Source organism: Amia ocellicauda, chromosome 4, assembly GCF_036373705.1.
Source record: "Amia ocellicauda isolate fAmiCal2 chromosome 4, fAmiCal2.hap1, whole genome shotgun sequence".
NCBI classification, from domain to species: domain Eukaryota; kingdom Metazoa; phylum Chordata; class Actinopteri; order Amiiformes; family Amiidae; genus Amia; species Amia ocellicauda.
Window position 1 is genome coordinate 4398948 of NC_089853.1, and position 27307 is coordinate 4426254.

General features: G+C 39.5%; 1 protein-coding gene across 1 annotated transcript in view; it reads left to right on the forward strand.

The window, feature by feature from the left end:
- Positions 1 to 27307, forward strand: part of shank2b (SH3 and multiple ankyrin repeat domains 2b) — a 165093-nt gene that overhangs the window by 73060 nt on the left and 64726 nt on the right. The window contains exons 11-13 of the mRNA XM_066700555.1: positions 6623 to 6932; positions 16378 to 16535; positions 17464 to 17577. Of these exons, the coding sequence (XP_066556652.1) occupies positions 6623 to 6932; positions 16378 to 16535; positions 17464 to 17577 (582 nt within the window). The remainder of the gene's footprint in view (positions 1 to 6622; positions 6933 to 16377; positions 16536 to 17463; positions 17578 to 27307) is intronic.

Here is a 27307-nt window from a genome sequence, read left to right on the forward strand (position 1 = left end):
ATGGCTGCCATACATGTAGAGATGCTGATTTAAGACAAATTTGCAGTACTTAAAGTACTTTGAAATATTTCCTGAACTGGGACATCAGAGCCAAATAGATGAAGACGTTACAAAATGGGGATGTTTTATTGGTGTCCATCCCCCACGGTCTCTTGCTTTGGTAATGCATGTGTCCACCTTGTAACCAGGTGTATATTTGGACATATTTATCTCTCTAAACATAATTTTACCCCAGTGTCCCATGTAACTGTTACACCACTATTATTTTATTGTTATGTATTCAGGAAGCAGATCAAACCGAATGCCATTTTACAAGAAGAGGGTATTCTTGTTGTCAACTGCGTTTGTATGTAAATGAATGTAAATCAGAGAGAGTCCGCAGCTGAGAGGCAATGAGCATAAATCTGTATTTAAATGCTGCCGATTTACCCTATAGTTATAAGCCCCTCTGGGGGATTGACAGTTGTGCATTAAAATACAAACAGACGTCTACTGTAAAACACAGGGCGTAAAAAACATTTACTTCCCATCGCTGTGGAAAGTTATTGGTTGTGGCTGCTGTTCTACAGATGTGTAATTTCCCGAACTGTAGAAAATGTTTACATTGTGTGCATCACAGTGTGACAAACTACACTCAACTCACTCACTCAGGTTGTCACACTGTTATCTTGACACCCCAGTGCGTCCCTGAAGCCCAAGTAGTGACAATGGGGTACAGAGGGCAAATGGCTCAAAAACAAACAGAAAAGCCTTTCTCTGTACTGCAATTAAACACGTTAAACACCTTTGTGGTGAAAATCATATGCAGTGATTCCCCATCTGCTGAAATGAAATTACCTAAAGTACTCAAAATGTGATGTTCTTGCAGACGTTGTTAAATTTAAATGTGCCCTTGCTCGGCAAACATAAAAATAAAACTTAACTTTGTTTTGTTCAGGTATCTTAAATATGGTAATAAGATTTCAAGATCACATTAAGGCACGAGTAATCTTTTTCTAGTTTATTTACTTATTTTTGTTGGCTCTTATTGTGAATACTGTGACTATCAGATTGACAATTATTAACTTTTACCCAAAATGACCTGTAAACATATTGCTAATCAAGATGATCTTCCATACAATATTGCTGGTGCAAGTCTTCTGCCTGGATTTATATTTTTATATATATATATATATACATACACACACACACTAGATGTGTCTGTGTTTCTAAGAACATTACTGACAGTGCCGTAGTGTATTCTTTCAAGAACCACTTCTTGCATTTTGTACTTTTCTTGAAAGGCAATATGCACTTTATCCAAGTTAACTTGTGGAAAACATTGTCTGAATTAAAAACAATCTAATTTGCAATATAATACTAACTGTAATTTTAATGATGTTTGGTTGTATTTGTATCTTTGGTATTTGAGTTTTTGCCTGGGGGATGCTACAGACTTTACAATAAGTGAACATCATAATGTAATTACTAAAGATGTTATGGGAAAAATACTAATTCAGTCGACAACTTGTACTTCTTTTCTACAGGCCACTTTCCTCACTACTGTAAGTAATATTGATTAAATGAGGAGAACGTTATCTTGTGTAGCACACAGTATGTACTTAAATATGTCTCTTTGAAATCTCTTAATTGTTAAAAACATATTAGAGCCATGATTGGTCATGCGCTTGCAAAGTTGATTAAGAGATCGTATACGGATGCATGCTCAGTGTTTACATTTGTAATTTTTGGGGGATTTAAAAGAACAGAAACAAGATAGGAAATTAAAACCATGTGTGCTCCTCCGATTGTCAACATCTGAGACTTGTGCAGCTCCCACAATGACCTGGCCTGCTCCTGTTTAAAGACTGTCTGTCTTCTCTCCTTGGGGGCAGCTTTGTTCCTTGCACCATCCTGTAATGATTGTCCATGTTGCTCGCTAAACTGAAGCTATTAAACATGTTTCCAGTGGAAGTTGCTTGATAATGAGTTGTAGTCAACAGATTTATACAGACCCAGTGCTTCTCCCACTTATTAAGATTTGTTTCCACCAATACCAAAGCAGTACTGCTATAGATAATGTGTCTGTATAAGATAATGCAGCAAAATAATACAATAAGTATTGTATGAGCAGTTTAAATTGATATTCTGTACTTTCTTTTCAGATTATATATCTGTCTCACCGCAACGTTAATAGGTTGGGACAATTGTTTTGGGTTTACCTGGGTCCTACATGCACTGTTATTGCTGTTATTATCAGTGCTAACACTACTAGTAGTTGGTCACAGATGAGATTGTGTACAGCAACACTGATTAAATAAATAACTTGGGAAACTACAATGGTACCAAAGCCTGCCATCACCTGAATACAATTCCTTTTGAGATTCTCGGAGTTAAGTCACTTCAAAAGCCTCCCGTTCTGTCCTTGCACGCACACATCAGATGGACCATTTGTTTCTACTGCCTGGTTGTGTCAGTCCAGTGAGATAGAAAAAAAAAAAACAGTGTCTGAAATTAGCATGTTAACATCTCACCACCCAAATAATGACTAATGCTGTCAGGATATTACTAAGAATGCAGAAAAAAAACATACATCTTAATCCGACTCTTTTAAGCTTGTGTTCTATTCATCTCATACTTCCTCACATGGTATTGATTTGAAGAATTATTATTTGTGGCGCTTTGTTTTAGCAGCGCAAAGGCACACACACTAGCCTACATGAAAACAGCCAATTTCCATCCGAACATGATACATTATACATTCACGATTAAAACTTAACTGATTTTACTGCTGTAACTCTCGATGACACTGAAAGCAGATGAACCCAGCCGTGGAAACACCGACGGGTCAACAGAGCGACTTGCGATGACGGATTTAGACAGCCGTTCTGCTGTTGCCTGGCAACACCAAGGATTGGCTTCCGATACAGCTGTGTCTGGGGAGGGAAGGGTTAAAATAATAATAATCATTATAATTAAAGAAAAAAAGAACTTTCCTTTTCTCAGAGCGCTTCATTTATGCACGTCAAATGCGTTCTTGCTTGTTTCAATATATCGGTGTCTCTTTCCATACCTAGGCTATGAAACGGGGTGAAATGTATTCGACTGTGACACCCAGGGTGCAGGGTTGTGTTCTTCAAAAGACTGTTTGATGGCTGAGAGGTTGTCCAATTATTTACTTCTTATAAATATTGCTCAGATCAAGAATACCAATTTCACTTATTCAGCTTCAACTGGTAATGGTAATCGGCATCGGCATCATCTGCCAAGCTCGTTTTTATCAGAAAGAGAAAAGTAGCACTAGCAGGGGTAAAAATAACCCTTGTGTTATTATTGCCTCTGTTATTTTAGGTCTCCTCACTTCTGCAGTGCTGTCGTTGGATGTAACGGTGGCACAGTGATGCCAGCGAGGCATCGTGTTACAGAAGTGTGTGCTGGTAGCATTCACATGACTGATACTGTGAGAAATAGCAAGGGTTTCTTGAGCAGCTTTAGTCTCTGCTCAGAGTCGGCTCCCAGCTGACAGACCGAATTATGTGGGGTGGGCTTTGTCACCACAGCGCTGGGTACTGCTTGCCCGGCAATGCTTGCAATTACTCTGTGCCCATGAACCTGCTGCTTTTTTTTAGGGTGCACGCGGCTCAGTCTCAGAGGAGTCTTTTCATTTGTTTGTTCCTTTTGTTTTCTCTCTCCCGGGCACAAAGAAATTATAATGAGGGGATTGGAGTAAAAGTAAGAGAAGGGGGAAAATGAAGTCTTTGTTGAATGCCTTAACAAAGAAAGAAGGTAAGAGGCAGCGCATTTTGTAACTGAGAACAGATGCTTTGCTGTGTGTATTAGCTTATTATACGGTTAATCTCTTAAAGAATATATGTATACAGTTTTGCACATTTATTTTGTTGGCTGTTTTTCAGGACTACTTCTGTTCTGCAGTTTTGAAGTGGCTGTTAAGACTCATAGAGACTTTTCTTCTTTTTTTCTTCCTTTACTGTGAATGGCTCTCCATCATAGTAAATTCTGGATTAATGAGGGCAATGAATATTTCACGATTCCGTTTGTTTCAACTCCTGTCTTATAGACAGCTGATTGTGAAGTTATTGCACAGGCGTAGCATGTATTCAACACTCATCTTTGCACTGGAATATCAGATTTCTTGTGTCAAAATTACTTTCTCAGTTGTAGTCGATTATGAATTTTGATTTCTAATTATATCCTGGTGAGATATAAATGATATCCTGGTCATAAACCCTGAAGGGTAAGCAGCTCTTACAATATATGTATATATCTTAACCAAAAGAATATTGTCCCTTTTGAGGACTGTAATGGAAATCAGAAGTTTATTGTTCCTCAGTTTTTTGTTTTGTTTTTGTAAATAAAAACCAGAAGGTTAAAATAAAAGATATATGTTGTACAATTTTAGGATAAGGCTTTTGTGATTTGTTTAAAGTTACTGAAATGTCTCAATGTGTAATGTCTCACCACAAGACTATAATATGGAAAACAGATAAAAATACATCTTCAGTTCGCAGTGGAGACACCCACTTACATTTCTCTGACGTTCTAAAAAAACTAAAAAGCCTGCTGGGTGGAATATTAATCAATTTTCAATGTGAATCAACTTGTTGTTTTAACCCCGTGCTACTTCCTCATTCATTAACACAAAACCCATGAGAGAACCCATTTTAAATGTATGTATTTATTATGGATATATGTATATATGTATTATTATCATTATTATTTGTATTCCATTTTTTTCTACCACTTAAACATCATTATTTTAAATTATAGAAATGCCATATTCTGCAACATAAACAAATGGTTTGGACATACATTAATAAATAAGAACATGGCCATTTTAAAAGCTTTGTATCTGGTATGCGTTGTATGTTTGTAAATGGAAATGAGGATTCTGACAGTGTTGCATAATATGTATACTTTTTTGTACAAAAAAAAGAGAGAGAGAGAGAATAAATCTACCAAAAATATAAACATGATAATCCATCGTAGAGGAGAAAATATTTACACAGTATGAGTAATAGTTTCGGTGATGATTTTAGGGCTTAATTTGACCCTTTTCTCCATTTGCTTAAAATGTGTCGAGCCCCTTCTGTTTCTCACCGAAATGTACTGTAATTTAATCAAGCAGGTGCTCCCTCAGTCATTGGCTGAGAGCCGGTCTCTGTCCCAGGACAGTCGACCGGCGATTATCACCGCATGGCTGACGTGCGATTCTCGGGCACAGTGTGTCTCTCACCTGGGCACAAGAAGTGGTGACAGCGCTGAGGTGTCTTCAGTCACCCTTTTGAGATTCCTGTGAATGTTATTAGTTGTGTGAGTGTGTGCAAGCAACATCATATGTAATATAATCTGTGTCATGACTAAGATATGGTCCCTAGAGGGAAGCACTGGCTTCTCTCTTTTCAGCCTCGAACTCGGATGCATTTCATAAGCTTTCTCTGCTCCTCACTTCTGGAAAACTCCAGGTTCGAGGCTTCAACATCAAAGGCAGCTTTGGGGTGTCAAGATGCATTATGTGTCGTAGCTGTAGATATTCATTCATTCAGCTGCGATTTCAGTTTCTCTGCAGGGAACGCGACAGAAAAATGAAACTAACGACAATAGATTAAAAAAAAGAATGTCTTAGCACAGAATTCGGGTTTATAACAAATACACAAAAACACCATCATTACCAAACATAAACCATTTACTGTATGCTAAGTGGAACATGTCATTGAATAGTCCTAATTAAGAGAGGTGTTTGAATAACACAGCTTGTAGGCAAACTTGCTTCTCGGATTATTTTTCTGATATAAGTACTGTGTGCTTTTAAATCAGGCACAGTATCTGCTTTCTAATTAAAACTGTGTACCGTATAAACACTATAAACCCATCACAACCGACCTGCAATCAGACTCGGCTGTTACAGTTGGCCAGACTGTAATCAGGGTCAAGTGAAATTATTTTGATTACATAAAAAAAACTCTCCCTTTCTCTCCTGAGCTTCTGTATCATGTTTTTATCACAGATATGTCAGAGATCTAATAAAATCTTAATCTCTTTTGGTAGGGGCTCGTTTAATCATTTCTTTAACGTATGCTGGCTGCCATGTGAGGACACCGGAAAGCATAAAAAGCCGATGGGGCAATAAAGCCCTGGTACAATTACAGACACTGTTCTAGCCCATGAATAACTCATTCTTCTTGGGCATTTAGGACACTTGAGGGAAATGAACGCGATTTTTTTTTCTGTAACTGTCAGTTTTATGAGTGGAGATGTTCACACACAAATATGAATGTGCAGTACACGGGGGTTGAATGTTATCAAGCCGGCACAGGTCTTGTAATTGTCTAAGAGAAACTGTTTCCCGTATCCCTGCGAGTTAAAAACATGCTTATTGGAATCATCCTCACCGAGCGAAAACAAATTAAAAAATCAATCTGTCCTGCTTTCCTTTGGCAGTGTGAACAATGTGCCTCACAGACATGGGGCAGCGTTTGAGAAGTGTGGGAAACAAAATGCCAAAGAACATATGGGTCCAGTGTCTTGCCATCACGATTATTCTTTCAGTTTTTTCCCACTATTATGTCACACCAGAGCCTAATCCTCCCCCGTTGCCGTTTGTCCCCGTGTGTCTGTGTTGCAGTGCCTTTCCGAGAGGCACCGGCGTACTCGACGCGGCGCAGGGGTCCCCAGAACACGCTCGCGGCCCCCCGGGTGCTGCTGCGCTCCAACAGTGACAACAACCTGAACATCAACAACGTCCCCGACTGGCCGGCCGCCCCCTCTGCATCTTCACACCGCAGCCTTTCACCACAATTGCTTCAGCAGATGCAGAACAACCCCAATGGCACAGTAAAGACAGTCGGGGGTGGCGCCAGGGGTCCCCGCAGCCGCTCGCCCTCGCTGAACCGACTGGGGGAGGAGGCCAAGAGGCAGCCCCACCGGCAGATCAGGTAAGAGGCCCGGGTCCTGCTCGGCGGACCTTCCTGGCAGCAGTTTGGGGAGTTTAGGGATCGATGGCACAGTGGCGAGGCTGGCAGGAGGACGACACCCACCTCTTACTGCTTCATTTTTGTGGCTTTTTTCCCTGCCCAAATACCATGAGGTTATGGTCTTGTTTTTGACGATTCGATTCTAAATGCAGTTTTTTCTTTACATTTTGTGGCGTCCCCCCCCACGCTCCCTTACAGTGTGCTTGTCTTTGGAAAGCAGACAACGTTGAGTCACAGGAGCAGGAGATCCCGTGGCTTGGGTTCGAGTCTCTATTTTCTCCACCTTTAGTAAATGGTTAGAGTGAGGCGCCATTGTCTTCTGTGGCTCCAGATTGTAAAGCAGCTGAATGTGGGTCTTCGCCTGCCGATCGTATGCATATTGCAGTCTCCCCAGGGGGTTTCTGAAGAGATTCGATAACTGGGACGCCACACTTTTCAGCAGAGTTTGGCCCAGATTTATCAAGAAAACTAATGCAAATGTATACTATGCTTGCTTTGTGATGAAGGAGACTCACAACTTGTGTCACAGTGTGCCTCGATATAGCTGGTACAGCATAACATGCCTGATGAAAAGTGCTTGCATATCCCACTTATATTCCAATGGTGAATATTCCCATTTTTTATTTGGGAATGTCTATATGCTTCATTCATTTGCTCTGTGACTGTATCACATAGAGAACCATTTCACCACCACGTTCCCTGCAAGTTAAGATCATCTGCTTCTGAGCCCAATGGAGAGATATGCCTTGAAGTGTTTAGATTTGCACTAACCTTGACATTGATTTTGCTGTCATATTGCAGTCATGCTTTTCTACTTGAATACATTGATTGTGGTTAGAATATCCAGTTTATTGAAGAGAAGGCACTTGTTTCAAACTCACATTTACTGTTTATCTCACTGATTCTGAACCCTGACAATTACTTTATTGACCCTCAAATGAACTCAGTTGAACTAATTTGCTCCATTTGACATTTTAAATTGTGTAGCTTATAATAAGTTGGAGATTTCAAGTTCCATCTACAGTCTCATACTTAACATGGAATCTACAACTGTTTAAAATGATTTAAGATCTCAGATTAGGCAAATTATTTGTTTTTTCATTATAATCATTATAATAGTTCTATAAAAACATTTGTTTTTGGATGTATGTTAAATAAAACTGCCCATTCTCTTATTGAGAGATATATATATAAAACAAGATTACAATATAGTGGACATGGACACACACTGAAATCTCACTTTTGCTTTTGCCCATAAACTATCATTGTTTAACTGGAAAACTGAAGTCAGTCTCCGGAAGCCAACAGCTTCCTGACCTGGCTGGGGGATTGATATACAGTGTACAACAACGGCACCATTTCGACAGGGCAAGAACTTAACTGACATCTATGAATATTGATGAGCAAGCAGGAGGATGTGTTTTAAACACGCTCCTCGTTACTCGAGCCGTTGCCATGGCGATGACAGTACACTGATATTCGCTACGGCGTGAGCGGCGCGGTCGGAGCGTCCTGCCGCTGCAAAACACGCTGGTTCAGCAAAACCTGCTCTGTGATCATTTGGCCTTGATCTAATAATTGCAGCAATTTTTCTGTGTTTAAGATCTGAGGGTTGAATTTCGGTTTTAGACATTACATTAAAGTTTATGAAGGTGTTTTGTCTGTTATTTTCCATATATATATATGTACTCTATGTAGTCTGTAGCTGATTAACACAACCAGCTCAAATATATAGTATTTTCATGTGCAGTTTGGGGGGAAATGGAGTCATGAGGTCACAGGTTCCCGGGTCATTTACACCTGTGAACAACATTTATTCTGTGTGTATGTTTATTATTATGATTCGAGTTATTGTTCTTGAATAAATTACAGAAGCAGTGACAATAATAAGGCGCCGGTGTGATGCCGATCGCACCGTTTTGAGCTGGTATTCTGGCTGCTGCTGATCTCATTCAGGCCCCAGTGAGTGCAATTCATCTGCCTACATTTTACAGAAGCTCCTGCAGTATAAAAATAGCTGTGTGGTATAATTCATGGACCTGTCTCTGATGATATGTATGCTTTGAACTTGTATCTCTAAAGAAAATTCTGTTTTTTGTGTGTTTTTTTTTTCTTTTAAATGTAAAAGCCCAAATTTTATTTTGAAGGGGGTTGGGGGAAACAAGTCCAACCAGCTTACGTAATAGTTATTGCTTGAGTCAGAGCCAGTGCCTTCTTGGTTGTCAACCAGATATCTCTGCAACAATGCAAAATTACAAGATCCCCATGCAAAGCTGTTTGCGGTGTATCTCGGTGAGGTGTATCGAAGGTAGAGATCAGAGTAATCCCTGGCTATCTGCTAAGGCCTGGCTCTGTCGCACATTTGAGGATTTGCTGGACAACTACGGCCGATTGCCATGTCAAAACGGAGACTCAGTCAAAACCAGACCTCCTGAGAGGGGGTGAATTCCTTACGTGACATCATTTTAAAACCTTATGTGACTGCAAACGGGGGTGAATACCAATACTACATTAGCCCAATAATAAGTTTGATTCAACCTGAGCTGAGAACATTGCCTAATACAGAATGTCATTTATGTAAATATGTATTTATTTATTTATTTATTTATTTATTTATTTATTTATTTGTTTATTTATTTATATTATTTATGTCATCCACCTAAAATAATAAAGCTATCAGAGATCTGCCAATACTGGATGTAATTCTAAGAGTGTAGGACCCAAGACAACATCTATAGATACCAGATCGGCTCTTTCAGCTGAAATGTGCCCCAGTTTCACAGTCACCACCCACAACAGGGCAATATGGCACAGTTGGCAGTGGGGACTCTGACTAGCAGGTGTTGTCCTCCAGGTCAGGACTGAGGTGCTTTGGCACAGACTTGACAGAAACTGATCTAAAGCTCAAGCCATGCTAAGCTCCCTCCCCCATCGACTGCGCCTCGTTGTGCCCAATTTCAAAACGACGAATACGTGAAATAATAAATAACTAAAGATGGCCTTTTATTACATTGTGGTCCTGATGGGTTTTCTCTCTTTTAATTGACCAGTGGGAGTTTGTTTATTGCTGTTTATAGACAAGAAAAATTGCAAGTGTAAACTAAAAGTAGCTTATCTGTTTATTAATCACGAGCCTCCTTTCGCGTATGTGCGTAGATTGTCCTTTTTTCCACTTTTAATGGCTCTCAGTAGGATACACTTAGCCTTTTTAGTTATTTTGCAAAGGTTTTTAATAGGTCTAATGTGAGGGAATAAAATTAGAGGAAGGGTAATTTTAGACGACACGTACATCCAAGACCAGAATGTCCTGCTAAGAAAATAATTGGACGAACACAACAAAAAACACTGTGTGTTGTATTTCCCTGTGTGTGTGCTCTATAAATACCCTGGTTACACTATTTCACAGTAACCAAATTCTGATTCAATCAGAATGGATTTCATTTTCCCTAAACTGGTAATCATATCATATCAATCATAATGCCTAAAACACAACATGTTAATAGCGTTTATAACTGGAAGAGAAGTAAGGCCAGGGTCTAAAGCCTAATTCGTACATAATTATGAGTACACTTAATTGTTTCTTGATTGGTTGGTTGGTTGTTGTTTTTTTTTTTTACCTCAATTAAAGCTTCTGGTCTTAAAGCAAAAACTACTATATCCAATTAAAATTAAATGACAGGTAAAACAAAATCTTTAGACTTATTTTATTATTTTAAAAATGTGTATCTTTTGCAGTTGTTGTACATTTTTTGTGTTTTAGTGCAAAATCGAGATGAGCCATTTATATCTCGCTTTTCCTTTACTAAAATATTTTGTGGGAAGGACATACTTGCATTGCTTACAGTTTAAAGGAAGCAGGCCTACATCCCAGCTGTTATGTATTAGTTTCGCTGGTCATGACTCCTCAGAGTTAAACATGGAGGCTTGGGAATTTCACAAGGGAATTCATGCAACCTGAACATCAGGCGATGCAGTGCTTGACTGATTGAAAATAGGAAGAAATAAACATATATATATATATATATATATATATATATACACTCACCTAAAGGATTATTAGGAACACCATACTAATACTGTGTTTGACCCCCTTTCGCCTTCAGAACTGCCTTAATTCTACATGGCATTGATTCAACAAGGTGCTGAAAGCATTCTTTAGAAATGTTGGCCCATATTGATAGGATAGCATCTTGCAGTTGATGGAGATTTGTGGGATGCACATCCAGGGCACGAAGCTCCCGTTCCACCACATCCCAAAGATGCTCTATTGGGTTGAGATCTGGTGACTGTGGGGGCCAGTTTAGTACAGTGAACTCATTGTCATGTTCAAGAAACCAATTTGAAATGATTCGACCTTTGTGACATGGTGCATTATCCTGCTGGAAGTAGCCATCAGAGGATGGGTACATGGTGGTCATAAAGGGATGGACATGGTCAGAAACAATGCTCAGGTAGGCCGTGGCATTTAAACGATGCCCAATTGGCACTAAGGGGCCTAAAGTGTGCCAAGAAAACATCCCCCACACCATTACACCACCACCACCAGCCTGCACAGTGGTAACAAGGCATGATGGATCCATGTTCTCATTCTGTTTACGCCAAATTCTGACTCTACCATTTGAATGTCTCAACAGAAATCGAGAATCATCAGACCAGGCAACATTTTTCCAGTCTTCAACTGTCCAATTTTGGTGAGCTTGTGCAAATTGTAGCCTCTTTTTCCTATTTGTAGTGGAGATGAGTGGTACCCGGTGGGGTCTTCTGCTGTTGTAGTCCATCCGCCTCAAGGTTGTACGTGTTGTGGCTTCACAAATGCTTTGCTGCATACCTCGGTTGTAACGAGTGGTTATTTCAGTCAAAGTTGCTCTTCTATCAGCTTGAATCAGTCGGCCCATTCTCCTCTGACCTCTAGCATCAACAAGGCATTTTCACCCACAGGACTGCCGCATACTGGATGTTTTTCCCTTTTCACACCATTCTTTGTAAACCCTAGAAATGGTTGTGCGTGAAAATCCCAGTAACTGAGCAGATTGTGAAATACTCAGACCGGCCCGTCTGGCACCAACAACCATGCCACGCTCAAAATTGCTTAAATCACCTTTCTTTCCCATTCAGACATTCAGTTTGGAGTTCAGGAGATTGTCTTGACCAGGACCACACCCCTAAATGCATTGAAGCAACTGCCATGTGATTGGTTGGTTAGATAATTGCATTAATGAGAAATTGAACAGGTGTTCCTAATAATCCTTTAGGTGAGTGTATATATATATACAGGTTTTACTTATTTCCCTCATTAACATGCAAATCAATTTATAACTTTTATGAAATGCGTTTTTCTGGATTTTTTTGTTGTTATTCTGTCTCTCACTGTTAAAATACACCTACCATTAAAATTATAGACTGATCATTTCTTTGTCAGTGGGCAAACGTACAAAATCAGCAGGGGATCAAATACTTTTTTCCCTCACTGTATATATTGTATACCAGCTATCTTTAATTAAATACAGTAGATTTTACAGTACCCAGTGGGTACTTCAGTATTTGGGGTATTTTCCTTTTATTGTCATTGGTTTGTATTTTTATTTTAAACTCTTGGGCCCATTGCACATCTATGTTTCATATGTTCTTGTTTGGAAGCCAGCACAGGACAGATTTCACCATATTCATATATCTTCCCATTTCATGTTTCATGTAGTCCTAAAATATTACAGCATGTGTTTCTTTTCATACCTTCCCAGCCTCTCTTACCTTGTGATCTCGTGGCTTTTTCAAGTGAGAGGAACTGAGGAGGGAAAAAGAGACTATAGTGTTGGTTAAATTAATTCCAGCAAAGGCAGGGGTATCTGGTAAGACTTTACAGCTGAATAATACAAATATATAAAAACTAAATAATAATGCATACATCTTCAGTGCTCTCCGATTTAAATCAAACTAAACTGAAATGGCAGCGTTACATTTGAAGCTGGTCAAGCTGTTGAGTAATAGAGTCACTATGTTATATATTTGGCAATGTAATTCGTTTTAAACTGTGTAGGAAGAAATCACTTACATAATGCCCAAGGTTTTAAATCATAAGTATTTATAGAGAAAGGGAAAAAAGGGAGCAATCATCTGGCTTTTCTAATACAAACCCTTGCTTTAAAAATAATCTGGTGTGTTAGAATCTGGTGTGTTTGCGGTATTGTCGATATGCCCCTTAAATGCATTTCACTGCCGTGCCATTCATACCATTGATTGCTGCCACAGAATACACGGCTGTGCGTTAAATCACTCTGATGGGCAAGTGATATTTGAGTCAATTCAACTAGTTAGATGGTACTCTGTGACGGGTAATTGGTAGCTTACTGGTTTCTTGGAAAAATCCCATAAGGAGACTTGCAGGAAGTTTTTAAAAAACAAACAGAAGACATGTAAGCAGGTCTGTTTGTAACCCTTTGAAGGAAACCCACCACTTAATTCTTCCTGCTCAAGTTTTGTATCTCTTGTGTAGCTGTGTCACCCCAAAGAGATTATTGCAACTTCTCCTCCATCACTGGATTACCTTCGCCCTGATCCTGCTTGAGATACTACTTTCATAATTCAATTAAATTCAGTTACCATCAATCAAATTACCATGAAAGGATTAGCAAATATCTCAGTTTGGTAAATCAGTAAATGTGCTCCTTACGCTCATGGTATTGGATTGGTTACAGTTACATTTAGGTTATTTAGAGAACATTATTTTGATTAATTTAGCTAAATTATACAATAAATGGAAATTTAGCGACTAAGTTGGGTCACATTGGTCCAGGCTAGGGTTAGGTATACAGTACCAATTAATGTAAGGCTTTCGTTGAAGCTGGGGTTGATTTTCTACTGATTTAACTGAGTCTTGTTGGCTCTGGTTGGGGTTGATGCTGCTGTTTGACCTACTAATATAATTCAATGTTACAGTGAAATGTCTCTCTTTTCTGCACTGTCAAGCAGGATCACCATCTGAACATGATTGAGGTGTTATGTGTTAATTAATTGTCATATCTGTATTAACTGAAGATTTTAGGAATATTTCACTCTACAAAAATTGAAAAAATCCAAAATTCATAAATTGGAAAGTAATGTGAAACAGCATTTTTTTACTTTTGGGCTATTCTTTCTGGATCTAACTGAAGTGGAAAACATCTATTTTTGGTGCTAGAATACTTACAGCTCACAATTAAAACTGATCACTGTCAACGATCACAAGCATACGCGCATTATTTAACACTGCACCTCAGGTTTGGTTTCGCACGTTAATAGGAAATTTGACATAATGCATTCTCCTGGATTATAACCTCGCAATCCTTGAAGATTGTCAGCAGATTGATGTCACAGCTTTTTCTACCCTGTTGTGATAATAGGATCTTATCAAGGTCCCGATGTGTCTGAATTAATCATTCTGTGTGACAGTCCAATTATCTTATCACACCGAGCTGCGCCGATTCGAGTCATCTGATGGTAAACAGCCACTTCTATCTCTCGTGGCATTTACTGGGAATGCATTTTGACCCGTTATAAATTGTAGCACACGGGATAGTTGAACACCTGACCCGTTCATCTCCTCAGCTGATCCGGCCTAGTTTATTTATTTATCTCTTGTTTTGTTTTGTTTTTTTGTAACTGATGAACCTTTGGCAGACTGGATGGAGCAGTTCTGTGGAGCATTACTGTCCTGTAATAGCTGTATCAACGTGCATGCTTTTACGTCTGTGGGTGTGCATGTGTTGGCTTGTAAGTGTGTGTGCATGTGTGTGCGTACGTGTGTGTATGTGTGTGTCTTAAGGAAGCAGGCTGGGTCTCTTGAACCTCATTACCTTGTTTCACGCTTGTTTGTTGGTTTGTTTTCCTTTAGATTATGATACACATTTTTCAAACATGATAATAACAATTTTAACTCGGCTGAAGAAATGTTTCTCTTTGAATATTCCCCCCCCACTGATATTTAATGTATCTTTTCTATTACTTCTGATGAAGTGTAGCATTCTGTGCATCTATGAACAGTATTCAAAATGGAGATGCAACCTAACATCTCTGTGTTTAAGTAAATGATCAATGAAACCTGCAAAGAAAGAAGGAAAAAAAAAGACGTATTCCTATTAAAACACTGTTATACTGTTACCCTGGAATTAACCACCTGAGGGTGCTGTAACGCAACCTATCTCTTCTCAGTGTGATGTGCTTCGGGGTGTGACGGTGCTGTGAAACCAAATGCCTTTGACTGAACCTGACCGTGTTTCACAATGTATTAAAGTAACCGGTTCAAATAGTGTACCTGCGTTCTCAAGGCATGAGGCAATATAATTTAAAATGTATTTGTGTTACATTTACATAACTGCCTACTGTTTTATCTGTATATTGGCCAGAATTCATCAATAATTGGAGATTTTCAGAGATCTCACCCACAGAACATATATAGGGGGCTCAAAAACTGTTCTCCCAGGATTCATTGCTCTGCATGCCTCCTACTTCCTAAACATTTGCAGCAAACTCTCTTTACTACCCCGGGGAGGGGGGGGTTTCGATGCCTCGTCCATCGTTCCCTCAGCCAAACGAGTTCGAGCCAAACCAAAACTCGTTATTGCAATCCATCCATCCAAGTCTTATTAGGGTTTGGCTAAAGCTCAGGAGTAATATGTTGTGGTTGATAATCCTGTCTTATTCAATTCTCATTTCCAGTAAATAAAATATAATTTGTAACGTACTGGTTTTGCCAAGACTTTTATTACCTTCTTCTAGGAAAATATATATCAGATTAAAAACCTATATAATAGGGGCAAAAGTTTATAATCTACTACATTTGAGATAAGAAGTATATGCGTGTGATCGTTAAGATCCAAAAGTCTCCTGCAGTTTCCATGTTTACTAGGTGCTGAACTCTGCCTTCCTGTGCTTCTAATGATGCATTTTGTAAAATGATTCTGGTGTCTCGTACTCATTTAGTATTCATTAACTTTATTTTGCCTCATTTAATTTTCTTTCATGCATTTATCAGTGTGATGTAGGCAGTCATGAACGATCTGCAGGAGAAACTCGTGAAAACAGCTTGACATCGCAGGTATCCAGACTGATTCATGACCTTCGGTTGTTATCTGTCAGTGTGGTCAAAGAAGTGATTGAAGGCTGTTTAGGCTGAGGGGAATCATGTATGAGCCTGTTGTAGAACAAGTCTTTACAAGATTGGTTTAATTTTATTCATATATCGTTCCTGTAGTGTTCACAGGGTCTGGTGTTTTGTGCCGCCTGTCTTTATCATTGCTATGGCAAATCCCACAAAACACAGGGCCCTTTTTTTCTTTTCTGACACAGAATATTTTGGTTGCCTCTTTCCTAACAGTCGGTTCCTTCATTCTGTTTTTCCACTGCCTCATATCATCTTCTCGTTTGTTCACAGTCCCAATGCCAACAGGGAGCCCATCTCAGGCCTGGATTTCCAAGGAGCGAAGCGGAAACTTTACAGTGCCGTCCCTGGGAGGCATTTTGTAGTTGTGAAGCCATACCAGCCTCAAGGAGATGGGGAGATATCTCTATACAAGAGCGACCGGGTAAAAGGTACGTTTTGGGTCGTTCACTTGTCCTGCACCGTGATCATCAGCAATCACAGTTACTAAGGTGGTCGTGAGTCACCAATCCTGGTGGCCCTGAGAAGAGAAAATAAACCAGTTACCTTAAAAACTGTGGCCTGCCTAGCCTGGTCTAGGCACAGGCCTACCAACAAAATATATCACAATGTGTCTCTACGGTGGGTGTTTGGTTTTATTAGTGTCTGAAGGTGTGTGTTTTCTTTCCTAGTTTAGACTAGAGCAGGATTGTCAGTGGGGGCTCTCTCTCTCACTGGGTTAGACCTGGGGTGCGGTCAGAGCTAAGATCAGGTGACAGCTAACCTGGAGTAGGAGAGAGGTGTCTGTTATATATCTGACCTTCTTCAGCACATCAAATCAGTATTAGACCTACACTGTCTGAACAGGGGTTGTGCCATCGCTCCTTCTGCCCGAGAACATCCATCGGCACAGTTCTGAGTTTCATTCACTCGATCACCAGATGGCGGAAAGAAGGAGCTGCAGATTATGCCCTACAGCAACATCCATAGTCCCAATTATTTTAATACAGTGCTAGAAACGTCACACAAAATAACAACCGCTGATTAGAATCAGTCATGTTGTAATGCAGGGAACAGGGCCATGAACACGGGGCTTCTCACAGGGATTCGCAAAAAACAACACAAAAATCGACATAACAATGATTGTTTCTATCTATTAAAAGTAGCAAATAAACTATCAGTATATATGTTTTTTTTTCAAAGTTAGAGTGGTATTTATGGTCTTTATCAGCAGGTGTTGACTCTTTGAATTCAAGGGCATCTCGCTCATCTTAGCCATCTAAGAGTCAGTTCTTGATGTGATTTTTTGCGTGTATTTTATAACAATACTCGCACAGCCATACTTGTAAGTCTGAGTCTCTTCTCCTCTCCTGGTCTCAGTTCTCAGTATTGGTGAAGGAGGATTCTGGGAAGGTAGCGCCCGCGGCCACGTGGGATGGTTCCCTGCAGAATGTGTGGAGGAGATTCAGTCCAAGCCAAATGAAAGCAAACCTGGTAAGTGAAGGCATACTCAGATTTTCACTTCACAAGCAACTGAACTGCTGCAGCTCACTTCTGTGATCCAGAAGCACCCGCGCAAATACGTCAAAGTTACAAAATAGTGGTGTTATAGTCAGTAAAACTAGGTTGTCACCCTCCACTTGATGTCAGCTGTCAGCCATATGGGGCCTCGTATTGTGTGTCTGCATTATTAAATAACCCTGTCAATATGTGTACAGTGCTGCTCAGTCTGTGTTATATAAAAGATCTGATTCACCTCCGCAGCACCCAGCAATTGTAATTGGCCTCTATCCTTTATTCTGCAATTGGCTTTCATTGAATGGCCATTTATTTTTCACAATTGGGTACGGAAGTGTGTTTGTGAAAATATTGATAGAGATCAGTGGAGCAGTGGTCAAAGGCTGACACCCACTTCAGCCCGGCTTCCCGTCTTAACTGGGTTCAGTCAGCTAGTATCCATACGTTCTTCTCTGTAGCCTTCTGAATTTCTGTTCAACACATTCAGAAAGTATATGGAGGGAAAAAATGTAAAGTTTAATGAACAATTTACAATAAACTAAATGTATCACACAATTGCAGTTTGAAATGAAAGGGGGTGAATTCTTTCAACGTACAACTATATACATATATATATATATATATATATATAAGATGTGTACCTCTAGAATACATCAGTGATTTTATTTTCTTCGTTTTTTTACCGGTTCCTAAGATTCAGCACAGTCGGCACTATTTTATTTTGCTCACCCTACGCGCATCATTATCGTTGCTCCGTGAACTATATCCTCTCTCTACAGATTCAGATATATCCAGTTCTGTGACGTTGTGGAGGTAATTAAGGCTTTTCCCAGTGCTGTCCAGAACTGTAACTTTGATTTATTATTATTATTTAGTTTTTCCTCCACAAGGAAGCAGATGGGGCTCAGCATGCGCTTAGCAGCTCAAGCTGTAGCTGACAGGTAGTGTCCTCCAGGTCTGCGGAGGACGCCTGTGCCATCCTACCTGCGTGCTCCTGGCAGGCCCTGTCCCCGGCCGCCCGCTGTCTCGCTGGCTTCGGGAACACAAGGTTGGCTAAAAGGCGTTTACAGATTTCTGGAACGCGTTGCTTGCGTCCCTCTGAGCCGGGCCTGCTGTCCATTTTCAAGATAAGCAAGTGCAAACAAATCCCAGCATGCAGTTTCCATCCCTGTGAAGCTGTTAAAAGTGAATTAGTGCTAATTTGGTTAGAACCATAATTGCAGTAACATATACATGCATACATAGCAACATTTATATAGATACGAAATCCTGTTTGTGACATCTGTGGCTATCACATGTTGTTTCATTATAGTACAGCTAAAGCCAGCTGTTACACTGTTTTTTACCACATACAATTCCAGCACCACAGACAGAAGATTCTGACACATTCATACTGCGTTATAGTCACAGCAGTTACTGTGCATTAATACAGCTATACATTAGACACAACAGGACCTTGGTTATTTAATGATTTCAATTCCACTGAGCTTAACTGTCTTTCCAGAACTTATAATTCAACTAATTTAGCTACTGATCTGACTTAAATTATGTTTGTTAATAAGCTCTATAATCATCATTATACCGTGTACATCTTATTTATTCTATGGTGGCTTAAATGTTAACGAAAGGTGGGGTGTGGGGGGGGGAGTTGAGTGCTCATTTTGTATTGTTCTTGGCTGTGTTTGATTGTGTAACATTTGATGTAAGTATTTCAGTGTGTGCTAAGCTGGTTTAATGGGGTGGATTCAACAAACAATTGAGGCGAGTGCTGCTGCCTAGAATATGTCCCTGTTGAGCCCCTCGAACGCTCAGTGTCACCGGCTCTCCGTGGACAATTGGCCACTAAACCTGGAGAGTCTTGTTACAGTGTTTTGTTTTGCCCAGTAGAATGGTTTTATGTGTAAGGAAAAATTATATATAAGTTTTAATTCATGTCCAACATTTGCATAACCTTGTGTGTCAAAAAATATAAATGTCTGTCTTCTGGTGATCATTCCAGTCAGCATCAATCATGATCTTTAGCCTCGGATTGAAGATGTATAGACAACAGGAAATATGGAGAGCACGTCTCTGTAGGAGATTACAAACAATGACAAACGCACACAGGTCAATCAAGATTAATTGAATACTGTTTTTGAAAGATAATTTTTGTCCATTTTAGAAAAGACAGATTCCATTTTGGGTGCTTACCTCAATCGACACATTAGATTAAAACTGACATCGCAGAAGATATTTAAGGGGTTGATGGTACTGGAAGCCATTTGGATTTAAACAGTGTGGAACCATATGTGTGCTTTAAATGTTAAAGCACACATATGGCTCCGGGGGCAGGGGGCCACTACATGGGTCATGCTTTGAAGCTTGACCAAGGTCCAGGTAACACATGACTGAGGCTGCCTGCTGGCCAAGACCCCCCCCTGCCCAAGAGAGAGCTCTTCTGAAGTCGAAGGTAGTAGAGACGTTGATCTTGGCCTGATAGCAAATTTTAATTTAATTTGCTGTTTTAAACACAGATGTTTCCCATCCTGTAATATCAACATCTGTTTGTTAGGGGTTTTGTGTGTTTTAAAGCGTGTTTTTTTTCTGTGCTGTATTTCTTTTCATAATCTCGGTATGAATATCAAAGTAGTTACAACTCCTTTCAGAAGCTCCTTCAATTTCCAGAACGACTCAGAGCTGCCTAACTGTGCATTCACAAAAGCTGACGGCAATGAAGTCCTGAGGATGAAGTATGAAAGATTAAAATACACACATCTTGCGGCCCCTTGAGATTTTGTTACCTTGTAATCACAGTAACATCAGTCACCGCAGAGTTACCCATGCACTCATAATGACAAACATGTGAAGCAGTGCTTGGCTGCATTTGAATCTTAATTTAATTAGAGAAAGCTGGCAACTTTGCAACAATGTGCTACTGTACATGTAGATGGGTTTGTTTCCCCGATATTTAGAGGGATCATGCCAAAAAGAATGAATATTCGATATTTGACAACACGTGGTTTTCCTGAGCATCTGTGGGGGGGTGGGGACTGTGTTGACACCCTTTAAATATTTCACATTTTACAAAATGATTACTTGTGTAGCTGTTTTTGTGTCTATGGATTGACGGTATTGAAGATACTGTGCATTGTATGCACACTGGACATAAGGAGCCACAGGGAACATTCTGCTAAAAGTTGTTATTTTTGTCCAAATTAATCTCTTCTACATCAGTAGGTCTGTTTACGTTCAATTGTTGTATTTCTCAACCTTAAAATTGAGCATAATTATTTCCATGTGCAAACGTTGAATATTCGTATTTGCCCAATCCCATGAACATAGACTATGCCATTAACATTTACTTAAAAAACTTAAAAAAAATTAACATTTAGCAGTACAACAATAAATGTTGTCAGTTTAATCAAATTGATTGTAAATGATTATTTTTGTATGTGACAGAGCAAGGCCCATGCCTGTATTAGATATGTTTGTTTGTTTTATATGATATTTTATTATAGATATGTTTGGTGGTATCATTCTATTATAATATTGCCATTATAGACCATATGCATAGGATGCAAATCACAATGTACATGTGTATTAAGTGAATTCACAATTAAATAGCTTATAGATAATATAGGCAAGTCACAGTGGTTTTGGATTAGTTTCCCACAGTGTGCCTATAAACTCAATTAATTAATTGAAAACACTATTAAGTGAGCGTGCCACACTTGCAATGATGAGAACTGTGTCTCGTCCTTTGGGATTCCTGCAGACAGAGCTGGTGGCAACATCATAATCAAGACAAGAGTGACATTCACATCATGTAGTCACTCCTTCACTGTCTGAAGTATCGACGCCGCATCGGCGAGGAATTATCCTGCGTGTGTAAAACAGTTAATCTCACCGCATTTAAGTAAAATGGTTTGAACAGGTGTTTTAAAGGGTGGATTTAATTTAATTATGGCTGTTCATTCAGGAGTAAAGTGAGTGTTAATAACATGTTTTTATTTGTCCGTGAGAATGTTTTAGATCACATGGCAAACAAATTGCAAATGATCGTTTTAATTACTTTCCTATTTAGGCTGCAAAATACATGCAAGACAGTTAGCCGTGTTCCAACTTTGAATGCAATTAACCTTTTCACTTGTTAGAAATTTTCCAAATGTGACTAAGCATTATGTTTATTTATTGGCTAAATATAGCCATAGCAAATCCATAAAAGCTCAAAGAAAAATTATTAAGAGACACATTAACATATTTTCCATCTTGATTAAAAAAATTATAATCAGAAGCATCACACAAACTAATATATTACTTCCATACCTTCTACAAACCAATAACCAGGGTGAATACATTCTGGCATTTCTGAAACTGACCATTTTCAGATGTCCTTGTCTGCTTTTTAGACTGAATATTAAGTGAATCTTCCAAATTTAGGCTTGAGTTACATGTTCATCAGTCCAGATTGAAATCCTATCAAGAACTGTCAGAAATGCTTGATAAAATAACCAAAGCCCTCAAAACATAACAAAAGCCACCAAGACCCATCCACATTTGGTTCCATGAACTGATAGTTAATGGCATGTTATCCTGTAATTAAGGAGAATATTGGATATGGAAAATTAGATTATCAGTAGTCTAAAAACGAATTGTTTGGAATTTGAGCAATAGTTTTTCCCCTAGCAGCTTAAAACAGGGCTGTCAGACTCCAGTCCTGGGGGGCCGCAGCGTCTGCTGAGTTTTGTTCCAACAGGAGATAGCAATTACTTAATGAATGTTGATATTTACTCAGGTAGGCTTATTTTATTTTATAGCCGATACCTTTACAATTTGCTGATGGCTCAAAATATTGAACCTACAGAACATGGAGTCTGGAGAGAAGTGTTAAATTCATCCAGTTAATTGTTTAATTAGACCAATTAAGGAGCCAAGAGCTGGGCTGGAACAGAGTCTGACAGCCCTGCCTTCAAATAACCAAATCAAAGTTTGTTATACATATGCGTGTATGTGTTTGTGTGTGTGTGTATATATATTTAGAAAACATCCACACAGTGTACCCACTAGAGGGCGTGCCGGTGGCAGACGCACAGTGCCAGAATGGAGGTCCACGCTGACCATTCAGTGTTACTCTGAGTTAACGCCTCTCAGCTGTTAGACTCCAGCCTCTATAATCCGTGATCAATAACTGCCATATGGCTCGGTTTAATCTCACTGTTTCTCGTCTGAATTTGGAGGCTTTTGATTACTGTTCAAATGAATGTCACACATGTACAGAAAGCAGCACGTTGGGCCCGATCTCTCTGTGATACTGTAGGTATAAGAGTCGAGTAAAATACAAAGCAACAAAGTATTTCAGTCTTTAAATTAATTATCTAATGATTTATTTAAATGCCATTTCTCGTTTACAATAATCCCGATGATGCACGTTACAGCGAGCTCAGGTTTCTTGTGTTTGTACTCCTCTGTGCTGCAAAACTGTGGTTCCTCCGCAGGGATCACGCCTGCCACCCATGTACCGCTGTTCATGCAGAGTTCTGCTCCAGCCTGTTTGGTATTTTCCTATGGCTGTGCACATAGAACTGAGATCTATAGATCTGAGAAGAAGCGCTGACCTCTTGCTCTTCTTTCACATGAAGAGTGATTCAGGGAAAGGTCACAGAGTCCTGCCTGCTTCTCCCCGGCCCATGTGACCCCCGGGAGTCCCCTCCCGCCCGCGTCACATCAGCCGTTCTGTCAGTGGGTGGTGACATCAATACTCTTACACTTACACAAAACAAAACCAGAGTGTGGCATGCATGTATATTCCTCTCTCTCCCTCTCGCTCTCTCCATATAGATATTTATATTTATATAGATGCCTATATATTTATATTTATATATATTTATATGAATACTGTACACTGTACATATTTTATTCATATTATTCCCGGAACGGTGAGAGTTGTTGAGAATTGAGACTCTGTACTAAAAGCGTGTGTGGGAGTGAAGCTGTGCAGTACTCTCCCTTCTGCTTCAGCTGAAAAAAAAACACACACACACTTGCACACACACACAAAAACCACTGCTGTTGCTCCCTTCTGCCCTTGTGTAGATTTCCCCGGCTCACGCCCACTCGTTCCCACCTCCAATCAGCCTCACACCCACACCTCCCGCATCGCTGAGCCTCCTCCTCTGGACAGAACCAACTGCGCCGGGCAGGAGCCGCCGCTGCTGCTGAAACACTCGGCGACTGTAGTGTGGAAGTGACAGGCAGGCAGTGGGAGCAACAACGCTGACAGGAAACAAAGACACTCTTACCAGGGGCATAATTCGTTCATTTATTTTGGCCTGCAATTCCAATTGAAAAATATATATTTTTTATTATTATTTGGCATGAAACGTTCAATTTCTTCAGCCCCAGACAGATCCATCATCGAGGTTAGCCTTCTAAAATCTGAAAGAAAGATAAACCGGTATCCATTGAGCATCTTAGACACCTCCTCTTCTCCTGGTCGATTAGTCATGCCTTCCCTCAGGTGTTGGTGCTGGGATGACCTGTCCGCTGTCCTTGAGCACAGTGTCTCACTGAATTTAAACTCCCGAAGAGGCATCGGGGTAGATTCTACCTGTAGACCATTCGATTCTTCTTATATCCGAAGTGTGCATGATTACTGAATATGCGTTTTACAAAGTGAATAGAAAATAAATCATTTCATATCCCTGGTGGTTTGGGCCTTTGCTCAGTACTAGGCAACCTGGCAGAATATGGTACCTACGTTTGTTTTCCTGTTTGTTGCTTCTTCTCACATGCCCCAACTATTGCCTTGCTAGTGTAATGCTTTTGTTCAACCATTCATAGCCGATAAGAGTGAATGGATACCTAAGGTTGCTATTATTATTATTATTATTATTATTATTATTATTATTATTATTATTATTATTATTATTATTATTATCTGATGGTGGTATTTTGACTTTATCTGCAACTCCACAAAAAGCAGATTTCCCAAAACGAATTTTCTTAACTTTTTCTTGCTTTTAACTACTGTGATTAAAATTATAATTCCAAAACAGTTTAAAGCTCAGGGGAATGAAAACACAAAAGGAAACACTTGGTCCTTGAAGACCAACCTCGAGAAGCAAACTAATTTGGCATAACTCAGTCATTTGGGATATGGTGGGACTTTTATGTCTTTATTGCGATTACCTTTCTTTATTGCAACATTATAAAAAATGCATTTCATAGAGCCAAAATACATTAATTGTCACATGATTTTGGAGAACCGTATTTACTATAAAATACACATTAACACGTGCAATTTTAAATATGTTTGTTACTTAGAATCCAAAAATCCGTTCTTCAGCTGGTCTCCTTTTACACAGCGTTCCCGAATCTCTGTCTGTCCTACACTTTGACATGCTCCTGCCGTATCAATGTATCTATGTGCACAGTTGCTTTATTTTTATCTTTGGTTTGCCTTGCCCTTGTATCTCCCCTTTAGATTTTTTTTCAATGTCTTTCAAGAAAATGTCCACCGGCCGTGATCATCTGTTCTTCTATTTCAATGTGGGATTTACTGATGGTTTCTCAGCAGCGATACTACCTGAAGAAAAAGCAATACTTCAGTTGGCTGTAGCTAAGTTTGCCCCCCCTATTCATCTCTATTGGCATGCGTAATTGCTCTGGAGTCTGAGGCACCCTTCACGTCCCCACTCATGTACATTCCTGATTGATGCATTTCCATGGAAACATTCTCTACACTGTACAACTCTGTTGCTATGGAGTGGGCCTGGGCATGATATCGTTTTTTTTTTTTCTCCCTAGCTCTAAGAACAGAGGCTAAATAGCTTTTCTCTGTACATGGTCTTTGCTGATTTATACCGTGCTTAATATGGCTGCATTTCTGCCGGTTTTGGGATACTTGAAACTTTCTCTGCACATTTTGGACTGTGTCATCTGAAATCCGAAGGGTCTCCGGCTTGGTGTGTCAATCTAACAGGGAGCCAAAATTCACTGCTTACACGAGAGGCGAACTGGGAGCAAATGGAAGAAACTCCTAGATCAAGGAAGAAAGTTCACTTTGGAGGTACTGTGAAATGACTGCAGGCTGCTGACTCTACAGATCGGCAGGTTTTAATGAGTTTTGGTGAGGGAGAGGCTAGTGGAAATTTTAAAGACATAATCCGTGATTATGAAACCTTTACGCTGCCTTTTGTAGTCAAGGTCAATTCAGGACAAAAAGACCGATGTTCAGAGCCAAGCTGAGCTCACCTGTGCTTTGCTGAACATTCCTAAATTATTCTGTATGATGTACAATAGAAATGAGTGTTTCTTGCTGCTACTGTAGATAGTGATCCCTGTATCTTACATCAGATGTAAGCAAATGTGCCCTGCACACTTTATTGCAATAAGGATCTACTAAAAATATTTTAAAATGTTTTTCTGATTTGCTTTTTGTCTGTGCCTGATATTTTAATTGATGTGGAAGGTTTACATTATAGAACTTATTTAAATTACAAATGCTATTTTACTTAAGATGGTTTTGTCTCTATAATAAAGTTAATGTTATTTAAACTGATGCATGTAAAGAAAATTGTGGTTACATTTATTATTTAAAAAGATCTGAAGTCACTGAGTTACCTGGTCCGACATTCACAGGTTCCAGTCACTGCGATCTGTGCTCATCCCAACTAGAATTTTGTAGAAAAGCACTGCACTATTTATGTACTAAATACTATATATTTTTGTGCACTGATTTAATCACAGATCTGATAATTCTTTTAACAAATATTGTAAAAGATGAAAGGAAGTTTGGATTTTTAATTTAACATGTCCTGTTCTGTTCTGTGATCTGTGTGTGATGGAACAATGTACACGGCTTGATTCAGAGTCTTGTTCAACTTTGCCACAAAACAGTTAATACGGGTCAGGGAGATAACCCTATTCAAACCCACGCAGACTTTTGATGAGGGATAACATCAAACACAAGCTGCATATATACTGGGAAACAATGAGATTGTTAACCCATCAGTTAAATAGAAGAGAGACGGTCAAACTAGAGATATGTAAGAGACTGAGCATCGCAGACGCACTAAATGATTGAAAGCCTTAATCTTGCTATTGTTATTACTTGCACCACAACTTATTAATATCGTGTGATCTTGTAAGAATGCTGTTGATAAACAATAAACACTAACTGAACAACTGACTGCAGTGCAGTGTAAACATTTAAGGTAGGTAGGGAAGGGGCAATAGGGAGTGAATTGAGTTGTGTCCCGGCATACAGTGAGTGAACATTACACAGATTGATGGCAGTTAATTAGATGTATTAAGTAACAGCCTTATCAGTTGAACCAGCACTCTATTCCGCTGTGGTGTTGCTGGGAGTAGACCTCGCGTTCGTCTGCATTTGAAGACACTTTTGTCTCTTTAATGTTTATCAATTGCTGGAGATCCACTGGGCTTTAAAACACACTCCATTGTAAAGCCATTATAAAGTGAACACTCAAATGATTGTAATTATTGTACACTGGTGAAGTGCCAAGGGGTCGTTAGGGTTTCGGAGGGGTTGCTATGGAAGGCTTTTCCACGTTTTATTTTCATTAACTTCAGTATAAAATGTAATTGCTAATTTCGGTTTCATTTGAAATGGGTTTTTTTATACGGGAATGGCAGAAGCATTCAGTTACACAGCTGGCTATTGTACGTAGCTGACGATTGTGCGTTTGGGGATTTATCCAAGGTG